The sequence below is a fragment of the Pelecanus crispus genome, chromosome 10, assembly GCF_030463565.1.
Source record: "Pelecanus crispus isolate bPelCri1 chromosome 10, bPelCri1.pri, whole genome shotgun sequence".
Classification (NCBI taxonomy): domain Eukaryota; kingdom Metazoa; phylum Chordata; class Aves; order Pelecaniformes; family Pelecanidae; genus Pelecanus; species Pelecanus crispus.
Genome location: NC_134652.1, coordinates 16,684,134 through 16,706,914, shown reverse-complemented (window position 1 = coordinate 16,706,914; position 22,781 = coordinate 16,684,134). Strand labels below are relative to the sequence as shown.

Sequence of the window (22,781 nt, the reverse complement as noted above, 5' to 3'; positions counted from 1 at the left end):
GGGGGAGCGGCGCGAGGAGTGGAGGCAAGAGGGGTGCTCACACGCACGCCCGGCCCAGGGGAAGGAGGGGAAATCCCAGGCCCGTGTGTCTGCGGAGAGGCTGCCCCAGGCGGAGGGAAGAGGAGGACCGTAAGTACAGATGGAGAAGCAAGAGGGAAAGACAGGTAAGAAAGGTACAGATCAGTCATTTAACTGCCATCAGTGCCCTCCTGCCTCACACCTCTCCTGAAACACTTTTAAATCTTTTCTGATGGAATGTTTGACATATTTAATGCATGCAGTAAAAATTAAAGTAATAGATAACTTCATATTAATCTGTACAGGGACTGACAGGCTAGATTCAATCACTTCCTAGCTGTTCAGAGAGTTAACTTATTCTAGCATGATTCAAAGGAAAGGTAAAGGATTTTTTTTTTTTTTTTTTTTTAAATCAGCCATTTCATAGTAAGAGAAAAATGTGCCGCAGTCTCATGTGCGTCAGCGCTGGGGGAAGGGAATACCTGCAAGAGAGGCAGAGGTGCCCTGCGAAGGGCGTGTGAATCTCAAACGCCTTGTTTCATCCTCTATACTAAATGGGTACAATGAAAGATTTAAAGATGATCATCTGCTTTCCACCTCCAGTCCACGGGCTTTGGGATCTGGGGTTCAATGCCAACAGTGAAACGCAATTCCGGTTGCAGCAGAGCCCTCTCTAGCCTCTGCCCCCAGGGCAGGCATCTCTGGAACGCATGGAGCCTTGCTCTCAGCAGGGATGAGGAGCTGAGCAAGGATCAGCAAGCGGCTGTTAAAGGTCAGGCGACCCCAGAGCCTGTGCAGTGCCCTCTCGGGCATTGCTGCTTTCGGCACAGGAGGAGGCTTGCATCAGGATTCATGCAAACAGACTTTGTGCAGCAACACCAAAGTGAAGCCATGGAGATGCAATGGCTGAGCAGGGTCCTTTCCCCGAGCGCAGACCGCAGCAGTCCCTTCTCAGCCACCGAGCATCCCTGCCCGGCAGAGCCAGCACAGCCACGCACTCTGTGCACTTCTAACAGGTTTTACTCAGAGGTGCTACGCACCGAGACCCTGTTCTGCCACTGCAGACCCCCAGTTGGCTTTTAAACATGCTGCAGAGGCTTGCAGAGGAGCCCTGCAAAGGTGTTGTGCAGGACGGGGCAGAGGCTTGGCCACTTTCAGACTCCACAGCACCAGACACAGGCAAGGACAAACCAACCGCACCTTGCTAGTAAAAGGATGAAATGCAAATTACGGTAAAAAATAAACTTAAGTCACTCCCTTCTCTCAACCCTATTCCAACTGCAAATCCTGGCTTAGGAGGGTGCTAGGGAAGACGTGCACAAGAGCACAGGGTGAGGGCCAGGTCTCCCCTGCTGCAGAGCACCCACGTCAGAAAGAGCTCGAGCCCATACAAAGGGAGAGATTCAACCTTCAGCAAAGCGCTGCGGAAACTGCTTTGCCATCAGAGACTACAGAAATCACCACGAGCGCAGCAAAACGTGAGAAGGAGGTCTGTCCAAAAGCAGGGCACAGCAGGAGCAATTCATCCCTGAAGCCAGCAAGAAATAAAGACGGATACAGCCCAGCGTGCCCGCCCAGCAGCAGTGGATGCGGCAGCCTGGTACCTGCAGCATCTCCTCCGCTGCCTCTGCCTGAGCGGGACCTCCCCACCCCACGGGCTGTGCGATGGGGGAGCGAGGCAGCCATCAGCAGTACACACACCAGTAGCTAATTAATACTTTTACGCAGGTAACAGTATGGGACACCAGCAGCTGCTACTAACGAATCAACAAAGGGCAGATTCGCCTTTCTCTCCCTCAGTGACGGGAAATGGTTTTGGTTTTGCTTTAAATGCCACTAAGAAGACAGACAGAAGGAGGACTCTGAAGGAAAGGGAAACGTTTGCGTGCACCCAAAGGCTGTCGAAAGCTACTTCATGTGCACGAAGGTGGTTTTCTTTCTGCTACAGTACAAGTGCTTGTGCCTCAAGTATAAAACGCAAGCCTCCAAATCACACAGACGAGCTTCTTATTTTTATTTTTAAAGTGATAAATAAGGCACTGTACTTTTAACTAAAACTGCCTGGTTCCAAGTTTAAAAAAAAAACCCAAGGAACGTTCAAACTGCAGAAACTTCCTTCTGAACAGCAGAGCCAGACAGGCCAACCTCTTCTCTGTCCGAGACACATCTGCTGATGCCTAAAATCACGGGCGTTATCCTTTAACTGCGGATTTTTAAAGGCTTGCTACAGCTTATAAAAGCAGCTTTAGTTAATGCATGGTAAAGGGTTACTACTATACATCAGTTTTGTACATGGCTACCGGTTCTTCGCTATTTCGGATCCAGTCGCGAGCGCTTGCTGTGCGAACAGTCCACTTTTGCCCTCAGCTTCCTCTTGCCCTGCGACCCGCTGCTCTCCTGCATCTTCTTCATGGACCTCGTCAGGGTCTTCCCACTGCTGGGCTTCTTATTGGCCATCTTCTGCGACCGCGTGGAGGACTCTCCCAGGGGCTTCTGCTTTGGGGACTTGGCCAACTCCTCATGGCCAGGGGGAAGCACGGCCCGTCTGCTCGTGTTCTCCTTGCCCTTCCGCATGGGGAGCCGCACCTTCTCCAGCTGCCTTTTCGGGGCTCTCTTCTCTTTCAAAGACATTTTTCTAGCCAGCTTATTGCTCCTCTCCATGGCAGCCTGCTTTCGGGTGGCGGGAGCTTTTGCGCTGACCTCTGAATGCTTTATTTTACTGGCCTTCTTGGCAGGCAGCTTGTCCTTGGTGGAGGAGCTGGACCGCTCCTGGGTGCTCCCGCTCTCCTTCAGCGTCCTCTTCTTCCTGCTGAGCTGGAGATCAGCTTTGGGTGAGGGGTCGTCCTGGGACCTGCTCTTCCCCTTCCGCCCCTTTCCCATCCCATCCACTGACAGAGATTTGGCAGGAAAGGCGTCTGCTTTGATCTGCAAGGCCAACTTTGGAGACATCAGTGGGTTGATGCACACGCTTTTCCGGCTCTGCTTGCTCTCCAGGGATGGGTGGTCCCCGGGACCGTCGCTCTTCTTCTCTGCCTTCACCACACGGTGCTGGGCTCGCAGCTTGCCCCGCAGGTTGGAGTACTTGCGCAAGATCCTGGTGCTGGCCTGCGTGGGCAAGCTGGGGGCAGGCTGGATGGTTTTGTCTTCACTCATGTCCTCGGCGTCAGCGTCAGTGGGAGATGTCTGGCTGGGAGCAGTGGCTTCTTCAGCCTCTGCTTTATCAGTGTTCTCCCGAATTTTGGCCCAAAGCTTTTGGTTCTTCAGGTTATTCCGAGCCGGGGTAGTGGCGGCAAACTTCTTGAGGTGTTTTTTCAAACGTTCAGCCTGCAGTGAGCTGGGGTAAAGACTGGAAGAGGAATATTTCTGCATGGGGACTTTGATGGGGGGGATCTCCCCTGGGAGACGGGTGTTGAGTTTCTTCACAATCACTAGAGACCTGGTTTCAGTTGTCTCCAGAAACCACTGGCAGATGTCAGACAGCTTAAAGGCCTTCATAAACAGCATCTGGACAGGAGAAAGCTTCTGCACTTCCAGCGAGCCTCTACTTTTCCGTGTCCTTTTCTTGCTTTTCCAAATCTCTTTCAGTTTGTCGGCTTTGTTCTTTACCTTGGGGGTTGGCTGCACCTCCTTCTCCAGCTGAATCCAGCCCTTCTGAACTTTCATGTACTGGGCATTGAACTCGGCAATGAGTTCCTGGTTCTCCTCTTCAGCACACCACTCCATGAACTTTGGTTTACTGTCAGCCATGTCTATGTCCTCCAGCGCTGGGGAGTCGTCATTCCCTGAACTGCATTCATCCCGCGGTTTGGGGATCGCTTGCATAGACTCCTTCCCTGATGTGCTCTTTTTTGTGGTCTCTACTGATGTGGGTGCGTGTCTTAAGTTATAAAACTGCAGGGCGACCTTTTTATGCTTTGCAGCCTTTGCTGGAAGATGCTTGCTTCCACCTCTGCTGCTGGGACACGGAGGCGAATTGGCCACTGGCTCGTAGCTCTCCAGCTTGCCTGTGTCCATGGCACTATCGGAGCTCTCCTCGTCCTTTGAACTGGCATCGTCTGGTTTCACACCCACTTGCTCAGCATCATTTGCAGGCATGCTGCTCTCCGGAGGGAGGAGAATGCTTCGCTTCTCAGAATCAGCCTGGACGCTGATTTCCAGCATCTCACCCGGTTGACTTTGGCTGCCGTTAGCAGGGGGGTTGTCTTTAGAGGAATTTTCTCCCTCTGCTGCAGTCTCTCTCGCTAAGATGCTTTTATAGGTTTGTCTGGTAGTGACACCATTCTCCTCACCTGGCTGCTGCTCAGTGATGCTCTCTGGAGCCTGGCCAGCGCCTGGCCCCTCGCTGGTTTTGAGCAGCGCATTGGGGAAGCAGTCGTTTGGGAAGTGCACGGATGCTGCCCCATCCAGGTGCACTTCTCTCTTGAATCGCTTAGTGCCAGGGCTCTTGGAGAGTTTGATCTGAAGGCAAGGAAGCTGCACAGAGCTGGAAGAACCAGCATCTTCAGCACTGCCCTCAGTGGGTGACTGGGCTTGCTGGCTTCGGAGTCGCCGGTCTGATGCCACAAGCACTCTCCTGCCTTTCTTTCGCTTCTTGTCTAGACTATCTTTGGAAGAGACAGAGTCTTTCCCTGCAGTGTCTGAGCCATCGGGTTCAGGCGGCATTTCCCCTTCAATGGGCTCTTTTTCACCTGCTGGGCTGTTACTCGGCACTGCCTCCCCTTCCAAGATTTCAGGGAGGGCTGTGCTGGCTGGCACAGCCTCCTCTTGCTCAAGGGAGCCATCACCTGCCATGCCCGATAATTCGGCTTCTGGTTCAGCATCGATGCTTTTGTTTACATCCACACACTGCAAGGTGGCAGGGGGCTCTGGGGGGCTCCCCCCATCCATGGTGGCAGGGGGCTCATCAGGAGCCTGCCAGCCTGGAGAGCATGGGGAGGGTTCTGCCGGACGCAGCCCGCAGGGCTCTGCCTCTCCCGTGCCTGGAAGCTGGGCAGGATCCCTGCCACCATCAAGGGCCAGGGGTGCTGTGTCCGCAGTGGCAGAGGGCTGCAAGGGTGACTTTGGCTCCGGGCTGGCGGGGAGGTCTGAATCAATTTGTATGTTGGAGCCTGGGAAATCTTGCTCCCCGTCGGGTACTTCTGAGACAGGAAGGGCAGCAAAATCAGCAGCCTGCCCGCCGCTGCTGCCATCCCCGGAGGAGCCCAGGCCACTGCCAGCCTCGCAGGGGACGATGCCTCCTGCTCTCGTCCCCCCTCCTTCGGTGGGAGGGGAGCCGGGGGGCGGCGAGCCGGCTGAGCTGTCCTCTTTCTGGGGGCTGGGTGGAGCAGAGAGGGAGAAGAAGGGCACGGTCACGGCAGCTTCCCTCGACCGCAGAGCGCGGGTATCCCAGGGCTGCACGGAGCCCGGTTCAGCTCTCTCTTTCGTTTCTCGGCTGGTTGGTGCCCCTTTAGCCAGGAGCCTCAGGGAAACCCTCTTCTCACCTTCCCGTTCTGCCCCCGCAGACCCCCCCACCGAGAGCATCAGGGGCGGCTTAGTGCTTACGAGGGTCTCTGTTCGCAGTGCTGGGCTGCTCCCCCTCTCCTCCGCCCGGGAGCTCTTAACCAGCGTGCGGACAGTCGGGAGCTCGCAGCACTCCCCGTTGAAGTAGTACCCCCGTGTGCTCTTCCTCGCCGTCTTGCGGGATGACACCGACCGCTGGCTCTCGAAATGGCACTCAGTGATGGGCTGGCTGATGTAGACCACGTCGCACTGGTTGTCATAGTCATTGACCCTCAGCCCCGACGCCTTCTTGCTCTTCCGAGTGGATCTGAGGGAGGCTGCCTTGGCGCGGGGGTGCCCGCTGGGGGTCCGGTGGGCGGCTGGCGCAGCACCAGCGGGCAGCCAGCCCTCTTTGGACTTGTCGAGCGGGCTCTTGTCGGCCGGGTGCAGGTGGCAGCCTGCCTTGCCCTTGGCCACGGCGTGCAGGTGGTTTTCTTGCTTTGGTCTTGCATCTTGTTCTTTTGCCTCTAAGTCCTGGTGCAAAGATGCTTTCGAGCTGCATTGCAAAGTGTTCTCTTTGTCGGCTCTGCGAGGGGGGGTCACTGCAAAGCCAGGATCCCAGGGCTCTTCTGGCAGAGCTCTGAATGAGCTCTTCTGGGACCCCAGACAGCCATCTAAGCTGTCCTCGCTGCCATTCACATTTGCCACTTTGACCGAGATATAACCTTCCATGAGAGTCTTACCTGCTAGCTGCTCTTTATTGTCGTCACACTTTCTGACACCGGCTTCTTGCTCGTGTCCAGCAGCTTGCTGCCCTTCCAGGCTCTTTGCGGCATGATGGAAATTCAAAGAGGAAGAGTTCAACGTGCTGAGGTATCCTTGGGTGGAGCTATCCTTTGGACTAGCAGAACGAAGCCTGGTGACGGGGAGCTCGGAGAATTCCCTTCTCAAAGCAGGACTGCAGCTCTCTGCTCTGTCCAGAGACTTCAGCTCCACCAGCTGCTTCGGGGCTTGTCCTGTAACATGCAGGGGGCCATCGGACCCTGACTGTCCTGGGTCCGAGGAATAAGGGGGCTTTGATTCAGTACAAGTAGCACCCTTATCCTGATTTTCAGTGCTTCGCTGGCTACAACCAGAGCCACAAGTAGAGGCCTCCATGCTCTCAGATTCAGACAACTGCTGGCCTTCAGAGTCTGGTTGTACTTCAGTGTATATGTCGTTTAGCACACGAATGAATTGCTTCTGGTGATGCGTACACAGTCTGACCATAAACTTTTCCAGTGGAGACTTCGGCTGATTGTTAGAGTCTATTGCTATTGTCTCTGCTGCATCCTCACTAGAGAGACAAAGAGAGAGGCAATCAGTAACATGTCCCAGGGAATAAAAGTTTATGCTGCAAAACTGGAATAACCCTTCTCCTCCCACTCAGGCATATCGTTGGCCTCACCTCCAGGTGAGATCAAGCATCCTGTTGTCACGGGGCTGGCAGGTATCCCTTCGGTCCCCAGCATGCGCACTTACGTACGCATACGGCTGGCAGGACACAGACTGCGCTTTTGTTTGTCTCCCCCTGCCAGAGCACCCATAATTACACTGCTGCCTAGGACATCCTGGTGTGTAGGCACCATGTGACATGTTCAAAGCAAGCCTAAATTTCCCAGTGAGAATCAGACTTCGTATCTGCACAGTGCCCAGCGTAGAAGGCCCAGCACTTCTGGGACCAACCAGCACACTTGCACATCTCTGCATGTTCGATCTGCACAGCCAGGCCAGGTGGGAGCAGAGCAGTGTCCCAGCTAAGCAGCCAGAAATCTGAACTACTGCAAGTCTTCAAATTCTGCTTACGTCTTGGTGGCAGAAGATGGGTCTAGGGCAAACTGAGCAGATCTGAGCCTCCTCTGCAATCGGTGCAGAAATTTTGGCAAGCTCTCAGCCTGCAGGACATGCAGACAGCAATGCACCCTCGCGTGGTGCGGTGCCTTGCCATTTGCACTGACCTTTGATTTACTGCCATTTAATAAAGTGGCTCTGCAGCTGATGGGCTGACTGTCAACGTACAGTGGTGGCTCAGAAAGGTGTGCGTCCACAGCACAGGATCACTGCCACTAGCTAGCTCTCAAACCAAGGTGATTATCATTTATCTGCTTGGCAGAGGCAATTAATTAGGACTTATTGGTGGAGAGGTTCAGGGGTAATTACCCAGTGTTTGCATGAACTTGTTAGAAGTGCAATGCCAGGCGCTGTTATGGAGACCGTATCTGTTCCCAACGGCAGCGATTCCCACCCAGTCCCTGCCACGCCGAGGGGGCTGCGCGCCTTGGCACCCACGCTGTTTGGCACAGGATCTTTGCCAGCAGCTTTGCAGCAACAGTTGCACTTTGCACTTCCTGGCCTTGTACCAGAGGAGTGAAAGTCGTTTTACCCGCCCCCCCCCCCCCCCCCCCAACCTTGCTCTCCCCCCCAGGCATCGGATGCCAACCTTGCTCGTTTGGCTGGGTCAAGGGGGGCAACGCTTATCACAGGGTTCGGGGCCAGGGTGGGAAAAAGCAGCTTTATCTAGAGTGGGTTTTCCCTCCCCACGCTGCCAGGTGCAGGGCTTGACAGGCAGACAGGGAGGAAGAGACCCGGGTCAGAGGAGCCATCGGTGGAGAGGAAGAGGAGGGAAAGCCAGGGAAGTGAGCCGGCCATGCTCGGTGGCAGCCGACGTGCCAGAGCCGGCCCCGGGCAGCCCTCACCTGCTGCTTACTTACTGCTTGCTGGCTGCTTTCTTTGAACTGACAAGCACCAGGGAAGGACCTCCAGCAACCTGCTTCCCCCGGCTCGTGGGGTCTGCTCCCAAACTCAGCAAAGGGCAGGGAAAGGCACCCAAGGGCCACTTCGGGCTCTGGGCTGGCCAGGTGGCACCTGGTCTCCTCTTCACCCAGAAATGCTAGGCTGCAGCCAAGCCTGCCCTGAGCATCTGCTAGCCAGCTCTTTGCTTTCCAGTTTGCCCAAATTTTTAAGCATAACATGGCTTTGCCTCTCAATCATGGCCACTCAGTTTCCTTAAAGGCTTCTTGGGCAAGGTTTTCCCAAAACTGCCTGGAAAGGCTCAGTGAGCTTGGCTTGCCGAATGTGCTCCAGCACCTCTAGAACATACTCCCAGGGTTAGCAATAAACAACGTACCTCAAGACTGCTTTACTACACCCGGGCGAGAAAAATGCCCTCCAGCAACCGTCTCAACTGGTTCTACCTGGTGCTGCGATGACTTTCAATTTGCAATGTCTGGGATTAGTTTAAATAAAAATGCTCAGGTACAACCTGGCCCCTCTCCAGAACCCTGCATGGGAAGGGTTATGTCAGCCAGGATCTCTTACACAGCCCAGCTCCTCCCCTTGCCCTGCTGAATAACAAAGGGGATAAAAAACCTTTCGCCCCCCCCTCCCCGCAAGAGGAGGGCTTGGAGCAGGGGGCTTTGCGAAGAGGCAGAGCTCAGCACAACCTTTTTTCCACCTTTGCAAAGAAGGTGGTTGCTTTCCTCTTACCTGCTCGCAAACCCAGCTCCTAAGAGCGGCAGCCATCTTCCCCCAGCGAGCCTGAATTTATAGCAGCGGCAGCAGAGGTGTGGCCCTGCCCCGGCCCACCCAGCCACCACGCTCCCCGGGGCAGCTTCGGGAAGCAGTTACGGTGGCAAACCAGCCAACTCCCTCCTTGCTGGGGTGCCTTTGGGTGCTACATGCAAATGGCTGCAAAGGAAGAGCCCATGGCATAGGCAAAGAGGTTGCTCGGGTGGGTGGCGGGGAAGAAAAGGTGACAAACCGGCTGGGTGATGCCTGGCGAGGGAGGAGATTGTGGGTCTGCGTACAGAGTCCCTAGTTTGGGAGAAGGGACCAAAGTGGCTGGACACAGTCCTTTCTCGCCTTGCAGCAGCGATACCGAACGCAGCCGGTCGCAGGTCACACCTGCTCTGCGCAGGCATGCGGGGCTGGGAAGAGACTCACGTCCTGCTCATGTGGCGGGGGGGACCTGGGCCTAAAGGTTGGTTCTAAAGGCTCCAGGTGGCATTTCCGCCTTGCCTTCACCTAGTTTCTTCCTCTGAAGTGTGACTGAGGCCACGGTGCTCTTTTTCACCTTATTGGCCCCACTGTACTCCAAGGAGTCAATCTGAGATATATACAGCTTGTCAAGCTGTAAATTTAAAAAACAGAGATAAATACTTTTGATAAACAAAATAAATCCATTCAGCCTCAGTGCCCTTTGTCCTTAGAAGACCCATCTCACGCTCAGCTACACAGTTCACCTGCTTCTGCGGGCACGTTGTATTCAGGATCCTCTGCTTTCACATCACTTTGGCTCAAAGATAGGGTGCAACTTCTTGCCTTGAGCTCATCTGCTCTTCCCCCAGCCCACTCCTGTTTGGGTGGTGCAGGCAGTATCCCCTTTTTCTCAGTTTCAAAGGATAACCTTGAGGCAGAGCTCTCCCTGCCACCTGCAGCTGGGCTCTAAGCACGGCTGGATCCCACCTCGGTCCTTCCTCTCCCCGTACCCATGGGGCACTGAACCACAGCCTGTTGCCTGTGCCTCTCCATCCCCAGATCTCCTGGACACAGCTCTGTGCTCCCTGGGACCTGCTAATCTGTGCGCCTTGGTACCTGCCCAGCACTTCCCACCATGCCTGTCTGTTCTGGCTATTAGTAGCAAATAAAACATGCCCATGGCCATTCTCTTGCCCAGTGGCCATTGGACACAGGATTGCCTGCATCCTCCCTACTTAAGGCGGTTTCGGAGAAGAGCTTGTTTCATGCTCAGGTGTAATAGAAGAGACTATTTCAAGTGCCCCACAGCTTCAGGCAGAGTTGCTTATGGACTGTGTAAACTGTTGCAGAGAAACTATTTATTTACGTGGCTTATCAGAGAGGAGAGGAGAGGTGAGCTGAGCTGACTGCAGAGCTGAAGTGCCTTCCCAGGGGAAGGTGCTGGCTACTAACAGGTTCCTCAGCCCTGCTGGCAAAGGCGCAGCGGGAGCTGAAGACCGACCGGCAAATGCAGAGGATGGGAATTGGGAACATGGTTTTAAACAGGAGGAAAAATTATTCTTGGGAGGCAGACACCCCTGTCTCTGAAGAGCCTGCTTTTCAGGAGGCACAGGTCAGCCCGGCAGAAGCTACTGGGCTCATCAGACAAGCGAGGGAGCTCGGGGCTGCCCGTACCATCTGCAGCCGTCTCCTCGGCGCCTGTGCTCACCCCCTCCCACAGGGCTTGGTCTGAGGCGCTCTTAGCTTTGGGTGTGCATGAGGAATGTGTCGTCTCTCTCAAGGGCTGGAGAAGCCACAAGCCTACTGCAGCTCCATGGCCAGGAGAGGTGACTTACTGGGGACCCTCTATGCCTATAGCCAAGCTGCAAGCGCAGTCACAAACCCGTATGGGGTACCCAGAAGGATTCACTGTGACGGAAGAGACAACCCACCTGCCAGTGAGCTTTCCGGCAGAGCCTGGGAGATGGCAGGTCTGCCCTTTCTGGCCGCCAGCCTTGAAAGCTGCCTAGATAAGGCTGAGGCTGCTGGGGGGTCCTCTGCTCCTGCGCCGCAACGCCCCGCTTCCAGCCCCGCTGCACGTGTTGCCCCGTGCCAGCAGCAGACACCCCGGCGTCCCAAGCAAATCTTATCACCTGAGCCCCTCGCTACCTCCTGGCCCTTCTAGCTTTCCCAGGGCAGCCCTGTTCTCTCCTCCTTCCCCGCCTGCCACAGAAGGTGTCAGAGGCATCAAGGGGCAGGAGCTGTCAGAGACACAAACGGAGCTGTTGCTACGCAACCCTGGCGGTGCAGCAATTAACGCTGGGGAAAACGTGCTGTGCTCTAAAGCTATTTGCATAGCTGCGTGCTGCAATACATTTGTTTGCATTGTGCCTCTACTGTTTAGTGGAGTTTGAAGTCAACCCTCCCCCAGCTCTTGCCAGGGGGGCACTCGGGGCTTCCAACAAAGGCCAAGTGGTTGGGGATGATGGGGCTGGGGGAAGGCAGGGGTTTGTCTGTCCATAACACCTATAGACCGCACAGGTATAGGATTTACAGTATGGGGGGAAAGGACAAGTTATTTGGATTTCAGCCTCTGCAGCCTGAGGAGCTTTGCCCACCTTGTGGAGCCAGCTCCTGCCATGACCGTGACCCGCTGGTGGGGTTGTCACATCTCCCCTTTTCTGGGTGCACCGGGGTGACGCTGCACTTGTTCTGCTTGTGAATTCCAGAAACAGAGTTTTATGGGCAGCCCAGCCTGCCTGTGATTCATGAGTGTATTTTAGGGGGGAACAAGGGGGAAAAGAAAGAGAGGGAGAAAGAAATCAACTGGTTCATTCCAACCTACCTGGGACGCTGGTCTCCAAAAACCTGCCGATTGCCAACTGCAATCTTCTGGTTTGCCCACCCCAAGTTTCTCACTATTGAACATGAAGCCTGTGCCCTTTCTGGGTTTCTTTTTTTAGCCCTTGCACATTGGTTTGATTGATTATAAGTTTACAGGTATGTTTTGTACCTCAGAGGCACAAGAAGCAGCAGCAGAACAAAAGTTCAAGGCTAAGTGTTTCTGTTCCTTTCAGACCACTCTAAGCACCAGGATTATAGTTCTGTAAAAGAAACAAAACATAGCTATAAACTTATAAAATCCAATTTAGTATTTTTATGGGGATGACCTCTCCCCTCCCTCTCCTGCTGCCATACAGCTGACTCCGTGCCAGTCGGTGGAGCACTGCCTTGCACCACCCAAAACCTGAGGTACCACTGGAGTACCCCACCAAGCCAAAGAGTGCCTTGGAAACCTGGCTAAAAACAGAGATTTGAGAAATGTGGATGACTAAGAAGAAAGCCTAACTCGTGAGCAACGCTCTCCATCAGCTGAACTCAAAGCACTGACCGTGCCCACTTTGACGCAAGGTCCAAGGCAGTGTGTCTCGCTGCCCTCGGGTCGCAGCTCCAGCCCTGCTGGCTTCAGCCACTTCATTTATTTTTCAGGGCGAGTGGAAACACCATTTTGAGGGATTGCAAAGGAGGAGCAGACTTTTATATGGAGCTCGCTCACCGCTGGCAGTCAGGTGAGCTGACCCCAGCCCCGGGGGTGTTGTGAATCCTGTGTGCTAAATGTACGCTTGAAAGCGGCTGTGGCTGTGGGTTGCCAAAGGCGGGCTCGCCTTCCCCAGGCTACATGCAGAGCCACACGAGGGTCTCGCCCAGTGGAAGGGGGAAATGGGTTCTCTGCCAGCCCTGGTTCGGCTTGCTGGAGCGTCTGTGCAGAAGCAAACACCGGCAGGGAGCGGCACCGCATCTTTCAGCAGCAGCCCGCACCAATGTCACTGCAGCGAACCCCGAGCCACAGCTACTGCCAGTTCTCTGCCAGAGATTATTATCCCAGGGCAGCAAAAGGCAACCCACGTTGCATCTTCCCTGCCCCATTTGACGCACAGTATCGTGCTCAAACCCATCTCAGTCACAGCTGCAGCAAAGACCTTGTGCTTTGAGAGGTGGAGGTGGGGGCACACATTTTCTTCTGCTTGGCACCGCTCTGGGATGCGGCGATTCCTTGCACGGGATGGGCAAAACAGCCATATAAGCCACTGCAGGAAGATTTTCTGGAGCTCATCTCTCAAAGCCCCAATTAAAGACTGACACTGGATGTACCAGTTGCCTGTATTTTAATCCTCAGAAATATGCCTGGCACCTAACACTCCCCACACAGATGAATGAGTCCCTTCACACCTCTGTGGGTGCTACAGTAATTCTCTCTTGCTGCACTGAAAAAAAATAGAAAAGCAGCACAGAAAGAGCTGAGGCTCCACACAACAGCTAGGAAGGAGAAAAAGCATTTTTCTTCTCTAAATTAAAAGCTGAAGTTGTGCAACGCGCAGCTAAAATAACTATGGAAATATTGCTGCTGGGTTCTCAAGGCCCCAGAATTTACGCTGTCCTTGGTGACGCGCGTGGGGATGGACTGAGCTTCATTTCAACTGAAAAGCAGGAAGAAACAAGTTATAGATGGGTTTTGTTTGGTAGATGTTTTTGTCAGCTGCATATATTCGTCAAGGTATCCAGGTTGTACAATGAGCCAACTGACTGGATAAACAACAGACATCCATTACCAATTCAGACTTTTAACCCTTCAGAGTAGTGTTTATTTATTTTTAAAGTAGTTAAACATTAAAAATCACCTTCTCCCCACCTGTAGCCAAATAAAAATCAAACAAACCAAAGTTGGTTTTACATTAAAAAAACAATAGCAACCTCAAATAAATTTACCTTTTTTATATTCCTGTCATAGCTTCCTCCATTCCCACCTTCCCCAAGTAACTAACCCAACCATATTCTACAGTAGTTTATCATCACTCGTGATACTTCTAATATGATACTTAATGACTAATTAAAAATCTTACCACTGAGCTATTGCTTTAAAACCAAGGGAAATTTATCATGTTGGAAACATTATTCTACATACTAGCTTTCAAAGCCTTTCCAGAACTGTCCTTGCTAATTTTTCTAATTATCAAGGACATCTGGGATCTTCCCTTTAAGGGAAAAAAAATTACCATGAGTGTTTCTCTCTGAGGCAGTACTCAGCATCTTCCCTGAGCTAGGTGCTCCAAAAGAATAGATAGCACCAGAAGACCGGAATAGATAGAAAAACAGATAGCACCAGAATACAGATAACAAAAGCATATTGGGGGGGGAAGTTCTTACAATGATTTTCACAGCTTTGCATGTTTTAAAAAAAACAGCACCCAGTTAAGGAGAACGAACCGCAGGGACCAGTCCTGTGGAGTGGGGAGGGATGCCCTGAGTATCTTGAACAGTCCCAGGTATGAGCTGGGAACGCACGCGGGCTCTGGACCCGAGGTGAGGCAGGTGTATGGCCCCTTCCCCGCTCCCGAGCCCATCGCTGCCGGCTCCGCGTCCGCCCTGCGGTAAACCGGGGACAAAGCTCTCCCTACCCAGCCCTTGGGCACGCACACACAGGTCAGCCGGAGCCACTGCAACCGCAGAGGTTCAACAGCAGGCGGGCCCCCCGCCGAAGGTGTGCTCATTCGCAGTAAATCGAGGTTTGCGAGCAGGATACGCTGCGCTGTGATAAATCCCACCTTCCCCTCCTACGCTGCACCTATACTGCAGGGCTGCACCTGCGGGGTGGAAGAAAACCCAAGTGCATTTGGATGCCCTCTCTGCAGACATTGCTGGTCCCAGCTCCAACAGGCACATTGCTGCGCACAGCCGCTGTCTCGTTCTAGAAGCCTTCAAGGATTTTAAAGTCTGCAACATCCAGGATATTTTTTTTTTTTTTTTTCCCAACATGGATATGAAAAACCAAATGCAGCAACTTAGAGCGCTCGCTAGAGCTAAACACACGCGGCACAGGCCGTTCGCCAAAGCTTGGGAGGGGCCAGTGGAAGACATTTGGAGAGCAGAGGGTATCCTGGGTGCAATTAACTGACGTTGGGGGATATGACCCCATTTCAGATAACCTGGAGATTCAGATAATTGGGCCTCAGACAATCAAGGCCACGCTGTTAATAGAAACAGTATCTCAACTCCTAACGGCAGCGTTCCCCACATGCCAATGCTATACCTCCTTGCACGAAAATGCCTAGTGAAATATGAATTAGCGGTTTGATACGTGTCCGTATTTTCTGTCAACTGCCAGGCTGAGCAGCAGCCCCTGTTTCTGATGCACCACTTTGGCTGGCTGCTTGGGAAATAGGTTAAGGCAGAGAAGTGGATTGCAGCCCCGGATGCCTGGGGACAAGGCTGTCTCAGAGCTGATGGGCTAGGTAAACTCTATTTTGAAAGTGGGTCAATTTAACTGCCATTCAACTACCATTAAATGATGTAGGTTAATTTTATAGTCAGATAACTATTAAGAAACCAAAACATAAGGCAGGAAATGTCTCTATGCATGCCAATGGGGAGAGGTTTCCTCTGCGCTAATGCACACCCCTCCCGTTCAGCTCAAACCTCTCATCCTTCCATTTCTGCACATCCCTCACATCATCTCTTTTTTTTTTTAACCCTTGTCATTACACATTATTGTCCTTCTTCCCCCTCTTAAGAGAGTCTGTTCTCCTCTCAAAAATTCACCTTGGTATCCTGGCCCACAATTATTTTTCTCCTTTGTTTATATTGTCACACATCTCAATGCTAAAGGAAGACTAACAAATACAAACCTCATCCGACCACAGCTAATGTCCACTAAAAAAGGTCCCATCTCCCCCACACATCAAATATTTGTCCAGTTACGTGGCAAACTGAGGCAGGGAACTACACCTTGCTTAGCATGTAACATGCCATCACCACTAATACACCCAGTTTTCTTTAGAGTTATTTACCATGTTTAAAGACTCCTCAATTTTGGCAGTTTACCCTTCATAATTGGATGCCGCAGTTAAAATGTACTTTATCTGTGCAATTTTCCTTCCCGCAGCATAATGATAGGTATTGTTTGTTTCTTTATACTGGGGACAAAATGCATCAATTGCTGGTTTGCCATAAGGGGAAAAATAAAAGGAAAAAAATTATCAGCAACAGCTTATGCCTACAAAAGGAACAGATCCTTTGGAAAAAGCCGAAGTGACTCATCACTCCTCACGTGCAGTGAGGAAGGAGCGAGCACCACAGCCAGGCAGATCCCCCCCGAGATGCCTTCACGGATTGCCTCCCTCTGACTTCGGCACCTCCCTGGTCCCACTGCTCCCACCAGCAGGAAAACGAGTCCCTAACCTTCGCAGAGGAAACTAAAGCGATGATGACCCATTAGCACACGCTGCCCATCAAGCACTCACGGATCTCCTCTACCGCAGACGTTTTTTATCATATTAACAGTAAGTGCACTACACAAGCCCTGAAAGCTCAGAGAAATGAACTCACGCTTAACCACGTGGTGGTAACGAGACCACAGCACTAATGGGATGTTGGCATTTTTACTGTGCTTTACATGACCAGAGAAATACAGAATGGGACCATCCCCAGAAATCGCAGCAAAACCTCCTCTCGGAAATCCTCCTCGCACATTCAGACGGTGATGCCAGAGCCCAAACCATGTACGCGGTGGGGATTTTTGACCCACAAAAGGCTGAGTGCCAGATTCCCAGTTGTCCTGCTGAGGCCTTGCTACTCTTATTAATCTTGCGAGGAAAGTCTTTTTTTTTCCACTTGGGAGCTATAAAAGAACAGACGAAACAGCCAAAACCCAAACCTCATCAACCTGCTCTTTGCCAGCACTAAGCCACTACCTTTGTCACTTTGTGCTAGGTTACATTGATTTTAAGCTCTGTTATTAATTATTATTCCTAATTTAATAATAAGATCATTAAAGGAGCAAGGTGTATTTCTTTTAAACCCAGGGTTATGTTCTTTTTGCTGTTATCAACCAGCAATCCAGTCGACACTCAAACAAAAGTAAAGGCACTGACATAAGGATAGGTATAGGCAAGAAGGCTGGAATTAAAGAACAGTTGAGCAGTCACCCTGACCGTACACACTTGTGTCTGTGTATCAGAGAAAAGTCAACACAGGTCCTGAAACAGGAGCAAAAATCTACTTTTTCTCACGAGTCAGCAGAAAAGCTCACTGAATCACAGCTAGGCAGACCTCTAGCGAGCAGTAAGGTAGCTGTCACTATGGCCCAACGAGAACCTTGTTACTGGCAAACACAAACACACTTCAGGTACCAAGCAAGCCGGTTTAGCTTTCACATCTTGGTCTCTTTGATGGCTAGAAATCAGGAGAAAACTTGTATTTCTGTACAAGCAGAGGACATTTGTTATGAAAGCTTCTTAGGCAAAACCAGAATCCTACAGTGTCTTTTTTTACAGTCTCCTTCAAAGACAAATAACTTGTTTTAAACCACTGCTAGCACCTCAAACATAGCTACTTGTTTTAAAGACCTGAAAGAAATCTCAGGAAGATATGACCACAGCATAACATCTGGAAAAAAAAAAAATCCAAAACAACCCCCAAAATATACCACCATCTTCACCTAAAAGGGAAACATGGCAGAAATTACTGGATTCTCCAAGCAAACACATCAGGCTTAGATTACAGCAAGGGTCCCAGCACAGGTATCAGCTGTACGTATGAAAACCACTTCACGTGTGTGGGGAAGCTGTTCAGCTTCTCCTAGCATCAGTTTTTCCCCTGCAGAGCCAGAGTAACTTTTAACAATTAGTGTCAGAGCCTTCCTCTAAAGCTCAGTGAGGAGAAAAGCACAGTCAAAGGCTCGGCTTTAAGAAAGGAAACCATAAAAGCCCCTTTCAAAGTTAGGAATGTCATTCCAAAACGAGTTAAGCAAGCCCTACACTTTATTAGATGGGCAGGAGGGATCTGGGACACGTGATGATGGGATCTTGGTGCACGTCATCAAAAAAAAAAAAAAGAAAAAAAAAAATCTTAGCAGGTGTAACAAATCTGCCTATTTAGCACCATAATTTTTACAGACAGTTTGCTGATAACCATGTACAGACAAACCACTCCTCCTGTCAGCGCAGGGCTGTCTGATCTGCACCTGGAGGCAGGAGTCCAGCAAAGGTAGGCACGCAAGCTTTGACCGAGCTAGCCCAGGCAACAGCACAAGGGAGCTAAGGCAGAAGCTCAGCGTGGGCTGGCAGAAGCGCGTCGCTGGAGCCACAGCAGGCTCGCGCAGGCTGCAGCTGAAGTCTCTGCCCTGTCCTTCACTGCCTTACCGCGGGCGCTTGCTAGGTTACAGCCCGAGCCTCTGGTCCATCCCTTGGGGAGATGCAGCCGTATTTTCATAGGGGCAACCTTTGTGTTTTTAGCCAGCAGTGCTTATATTTCTACACTCTGAAATATACCTAAAGCGCTCCTAATTTTAGCTGAGCTTTTAAACAGTTCCTGGGGATTTGAGCTGTAGCAATCTGCCTTTTAGTCAAGTGTGTACTCAGTAGACCTCCTGCAGAGCTGCAAGACACCTGCAGAGGAGGAGGAGGAGGCAAGAGAAGACTTTAGAAGTTTTCTTTCAAACACAACCTGTAAATTCTGATACTTTAAAAGTGATGCAAAAAAAGATGCAATTGTTTTGTGCTCCCTCTTCATGATACTGAAAGAGAGCTTTTAAAGGTTGTGTTGTCTGGGGTTCTGGGGAAAGCAGGCAAGAAGGAACTTAATTCATAATTCACAAGTGTGAAGTCATTCACATTTCTTCTGAATCTCCTACTTGACAATTGAGAACATCTTGGATTTTAAGTCACAGAAGCTGCATCAAACGAACTGGATCAGGGGAAACAGTACTCCCACAAATGGTGTTATATGAGATCCTTCCAGCACTGTAACATCTATTAAAGCGTCTTGAGAACAACTATATTAAAAAGATGAACTTTTATTTTAATCTCTCTGCCATCTTCATTGTATCAAACTCCATATTCCTGGATTTGCCCCTAACGCTTCAAGCTCTGTTTTTGAAATTGCGTTTGGTCTGTACCGCTATTACTCTTTACATGAATCGCGAATGTCCAAGAACACGTCCAAGAACCTGCTACTCACTTCCAGTTAAAACCACAGTTCAGCAAGTACCCATGGCTGGGCATCTGCCAGAGCAGAGTTTGCAGATTAAGAAATTAGTGATTTGCTGAAGTATCTTCCCGAATTGGGATTTAAATCCTCCCCCTCCCCCCCAGACCTACTTTTGTCAGGCCTCTAGGAAATCAGAGAGCTCAGCACGCTCAGGCAGGAAAGCCACCGGTGATCCGCCTTACTGAGGACGCCAGAGCAAGCTTTGTATTGCTGCTGTTTGAGCAGCCACGAAATGAGGACTCCATTTTGGTTGCACAAGATGAAATTGTGATGCTCAGGAATTTCCTTAATTAAATCAGCTTCATTCACAAAGCTTAAGTTGATTTCCGACACAAGAGTGTTTCAGAACCTTCCCGCCGAGGTCAGGGAGTCGCCTACTTTCAGGTCTAGTATTGATCCCAACGCTTGCAGGCAGTGACCTGAAGCTTTCTGCCCTTCCCTCCACAGAAGCACACATTCTCACAAAAGAGCAACCAGCAGAGCCTCTCATTTCACATCTGCTAGAGTATCTGGATTGTAGAAAGCAACCCAAGTGTATGTGGGGGTACAGTCCACTGCTACTCCATGAAGGATGTTACTTCAGAAGGTGACCAGATATGCTCCCACAGGTTCAGAAGAGGCAGCTGCCTCTTCCACTAACAAACTGGAGCAGCTCAAAACCCATCCTGAGTCAAAATGAGCTGAGGCAAATTAGCAGAAGATTTTTTAAGCTGCCTAACAGGGCTAATTACATTTCTTTTCTACTTCTACAACACAGCACGGATGCTTCTTTCCAGGTCTGGGTGCAACATCTTGTGCACTCTCGTCATGATATGTATTTGTAGTACAGCAAACAGCTTTAAAAGACGAATTCAAGACTGTGTTCCTTTAAGTCTGAACAACTTCAGCTTAACAGTGCAAGACCATGAGCAAATCCTCCAGGAAAACCAGAAAAATTTGGTATTTCTGATAATCACAGGACTAAAAGTGTCAATTAAAAATGTTCTGGGAAAAGCTTGCAGAGTGTAATATATCCTAAAGAATGGCAGATGGGAATATGGTTCATCACTTTCAAAGGCTATTTTCATAGATTTGACAGATGTATTCAGACATACAGAAAAAAATATGATAAATGCTAGTTTACAGCACAAGGCTTTCAAGCTATTTACACATAAAGACTTACTATTCCTGAATAAGTATCAGATGTAGTCTCTAGTCAAACCAAGTTTTTTATTTAAGAGATTTGCCCAGTAAAGCTAAACCAATGACAGCACCCAGCTACCTTACCATTTTGCTTTTTGGTTTTAATACCAGTATTAGTACACAAGGAATACTATAGTTAGTTTGCAATGTAACAATTATTTAAGGATCTTAAAAAAAACCCCAAACAAACACCACTGACAAATCATGTTAGCAAATGCAAACCCTAAATTACCTACTTTTCAATAGCGCAAGCTGAGAAAGGCAATTTCTCAGGAGAAAAGAAACCTGGGCTAGACAGTGTGCAGCACTATAAATTTTCCTAAAGCTAGGAAATCCCTATGCATCACTCTCAAAATCATCCTAGGACTGAACACAAAGGTTAGCAGAAATGCCTAAACTCACGTGGGTTCCATTATACACCACTTACTGTAACCTACTTTTTAGTATTCAGCATTTCAGTATCAATAATGCATAGCGTCAAAAGTAGTTCAACCCAAAGTACGGTTGCGAGAAAGCAAACGTGGGTCTCACAAGGACCAGCTGAAGCGTGGTGCCACTGCTGAGTTTGCCTTGTGCCGCTGCGCAGGAGGACAGCAGGACAGTCGCTGGAGCTTTCCGTGTGTTAATCGGGAGCTGAGGACCTGCCCCCTCTGCAGAGGGAAAGCTGGGGCCCGCAGAAAGGATAAAAGCAACACCAGTGCCTGCTGGTGCAAGCGAGCAGCTAAGCAACCTCCCTCAGCCTGGTCCCGTCTCCCCCGGTACGCAGCCCAGCCGCGCGACGAGCCGCGCCGCCCTGCTACCCAACCCAACGCGCGCACGAGGCTGCGCGCGAGAGCCAAACCGCACCGCGCCGGGCGGCGGCCAGGGTTCCCAGCTGGGCTTTAATTACCACCCTTCCTACCTCGACTCATCGCTAAGTGCTCAATGAACAAGCCTACATCCCTCCTTCTGCCCCCGCCCCCCCCGAGACTGTTCATTCTTCACCAGATAAATTATTTACCATTAAAGAAATTAAGGTGGCCAGTAGGGAAGAGCGAATTAAGAGTATGGGAGTTCATGAGACTGGGCTGCTATGAGACAGCATTTCAGCTTTCACATGTATTCCCTACCCAGCTGCTAAAGCAGCTTTATCGCCAATCCTATTTAGGACACGAAACAACCGGAGTACGGAGACTCCAAAGCTCGATCCTTCGGCCAGAATTTGGTTTACCTTTGTATTCTCACTTCCTCCCCTACTTCTCTTGGTTTGTGAGAGTTTGCATTTCATAACCTCAGGTCGTTAGTGCGGGCATTTAGAAAGCACACTAGAAACAACAGAATTGGAACCCCTTAAAGTTTTTCACAACAAAATTTATTAGAAGAATAGTGGTTTTGAAAAGTCTAGCATCCAGTGAAAACTACCATACACAACGTTACAGCTGGGAATGTGTTTCCAAAATGACATGGTCAAATAATACAATGGAGCCATTAAATCTTACACATGCACAACAAGAGAATTAGCGCTTTGACATACAATGCAAAAAATAAATGGACCACATGAAATAAAAATTTAAAAGTACTTATCACATACATTAAGACACAGCTTATTTAGTCCAGTCAAAAAATCAGAACTGCATTAAAAAAAAATTAATGTAGTGCAATCAAACCAAAAACCTTAATTTGTGATCATAAGTGCTCTACTACATAAAACATTGATCATAGCAAGGAACAAAAAATTCAAATCACACAGTACAAAAAAAATCTGTAAATAAATATAAACTACAGTACAAGAGAAATATTAAATTATACAATTCCGTCAAACTGTAAACAGTATATTGAAATGAGGTCCATAAGAGTAAAGGGGGGGGTTCCTGTTTTTTTTTTTTTTTCCCATGACACTTGAGCTTCTAGAGGTCAGAGAGAAATGCCATTTTCCATACTCTTCAAAGACTATGGGTTACATAAATAGAAAGAGAAGACTTTTTAGATGTAAAGTGTCAAATAATAAAGCAGAGGTGTTGCTGACTTGCGACTGCCAACAGATCACTGCGAGAGCAGAACAGCAGATTTCACTTTAAAGTTTCGCCTCCTTGCGAGCGCAGCACGGAGGCCCGTCACTACAGATGTTAAGTGCCAACACGTTCTGAATTAGCGCTCAGCATTAGAGAGGAGACACCTGCTGAGGGTCTGGTCCCACCAATTAGGTGGAAGCGAGTACGTACGCTGTTACCGACTTGGACCTCTGCTGATTATCTGACAGGTTTACACGCTTGTCATACAAACACCAACTTTGGCAGAACAATTACTAATAAACTCAAAGCACTCCCGGCCCATTGGTTTCCATCACAGTGGCCAGTGCACAGAATTCTCTAAGGACATTGCATAACTAGAGTGTAGAGGTCAGACAGCCAAGGACCCGTGCTTGAGGTTAGAAGTAGTTATGGTGAGAGAGAAGCAAGAGCCACGTTAAGAAGCTGCCTCTGCCGTTCGCAGAAGCAGTTGGGAATGTATTTCATTTTTAGCTGCGCTGGCTAGTAGTGGCATTTTAAAATATATAAGTTTAAGATAACATATATACTATATAT

The 22,781-nt window shown here is 50.1% G+C and overlaps 1 protein-coding gene across 1 annotated transcript; it reads right to left on the bottom strand.

Moving 5' to 3' along the window:
- Positions 1 to 2,328: 2,328 nt before the first annotated feature.
- On the bottom strand, positions 2,329 to 6,963 carry LOC104030256 (uncharacterized). The gene is made up of 2 exons (XM_075717911.1): positions 6,944 to 6,963; positions 2,329 to 6,832 (listed from the first exon to the last, which is right to left on the bottom strand). Exons 1-2 carry the CDS (start codon positions 6,961 to 6,963, stop codon positions 2,329 to 2,331), a joined length of 4,524 nt encoding a protein of 1,507 aa, XP_075574026.1.
- Between the last annotated feature and the right edge of the window lie 15,818 nt (positions 6,964 to 22,781).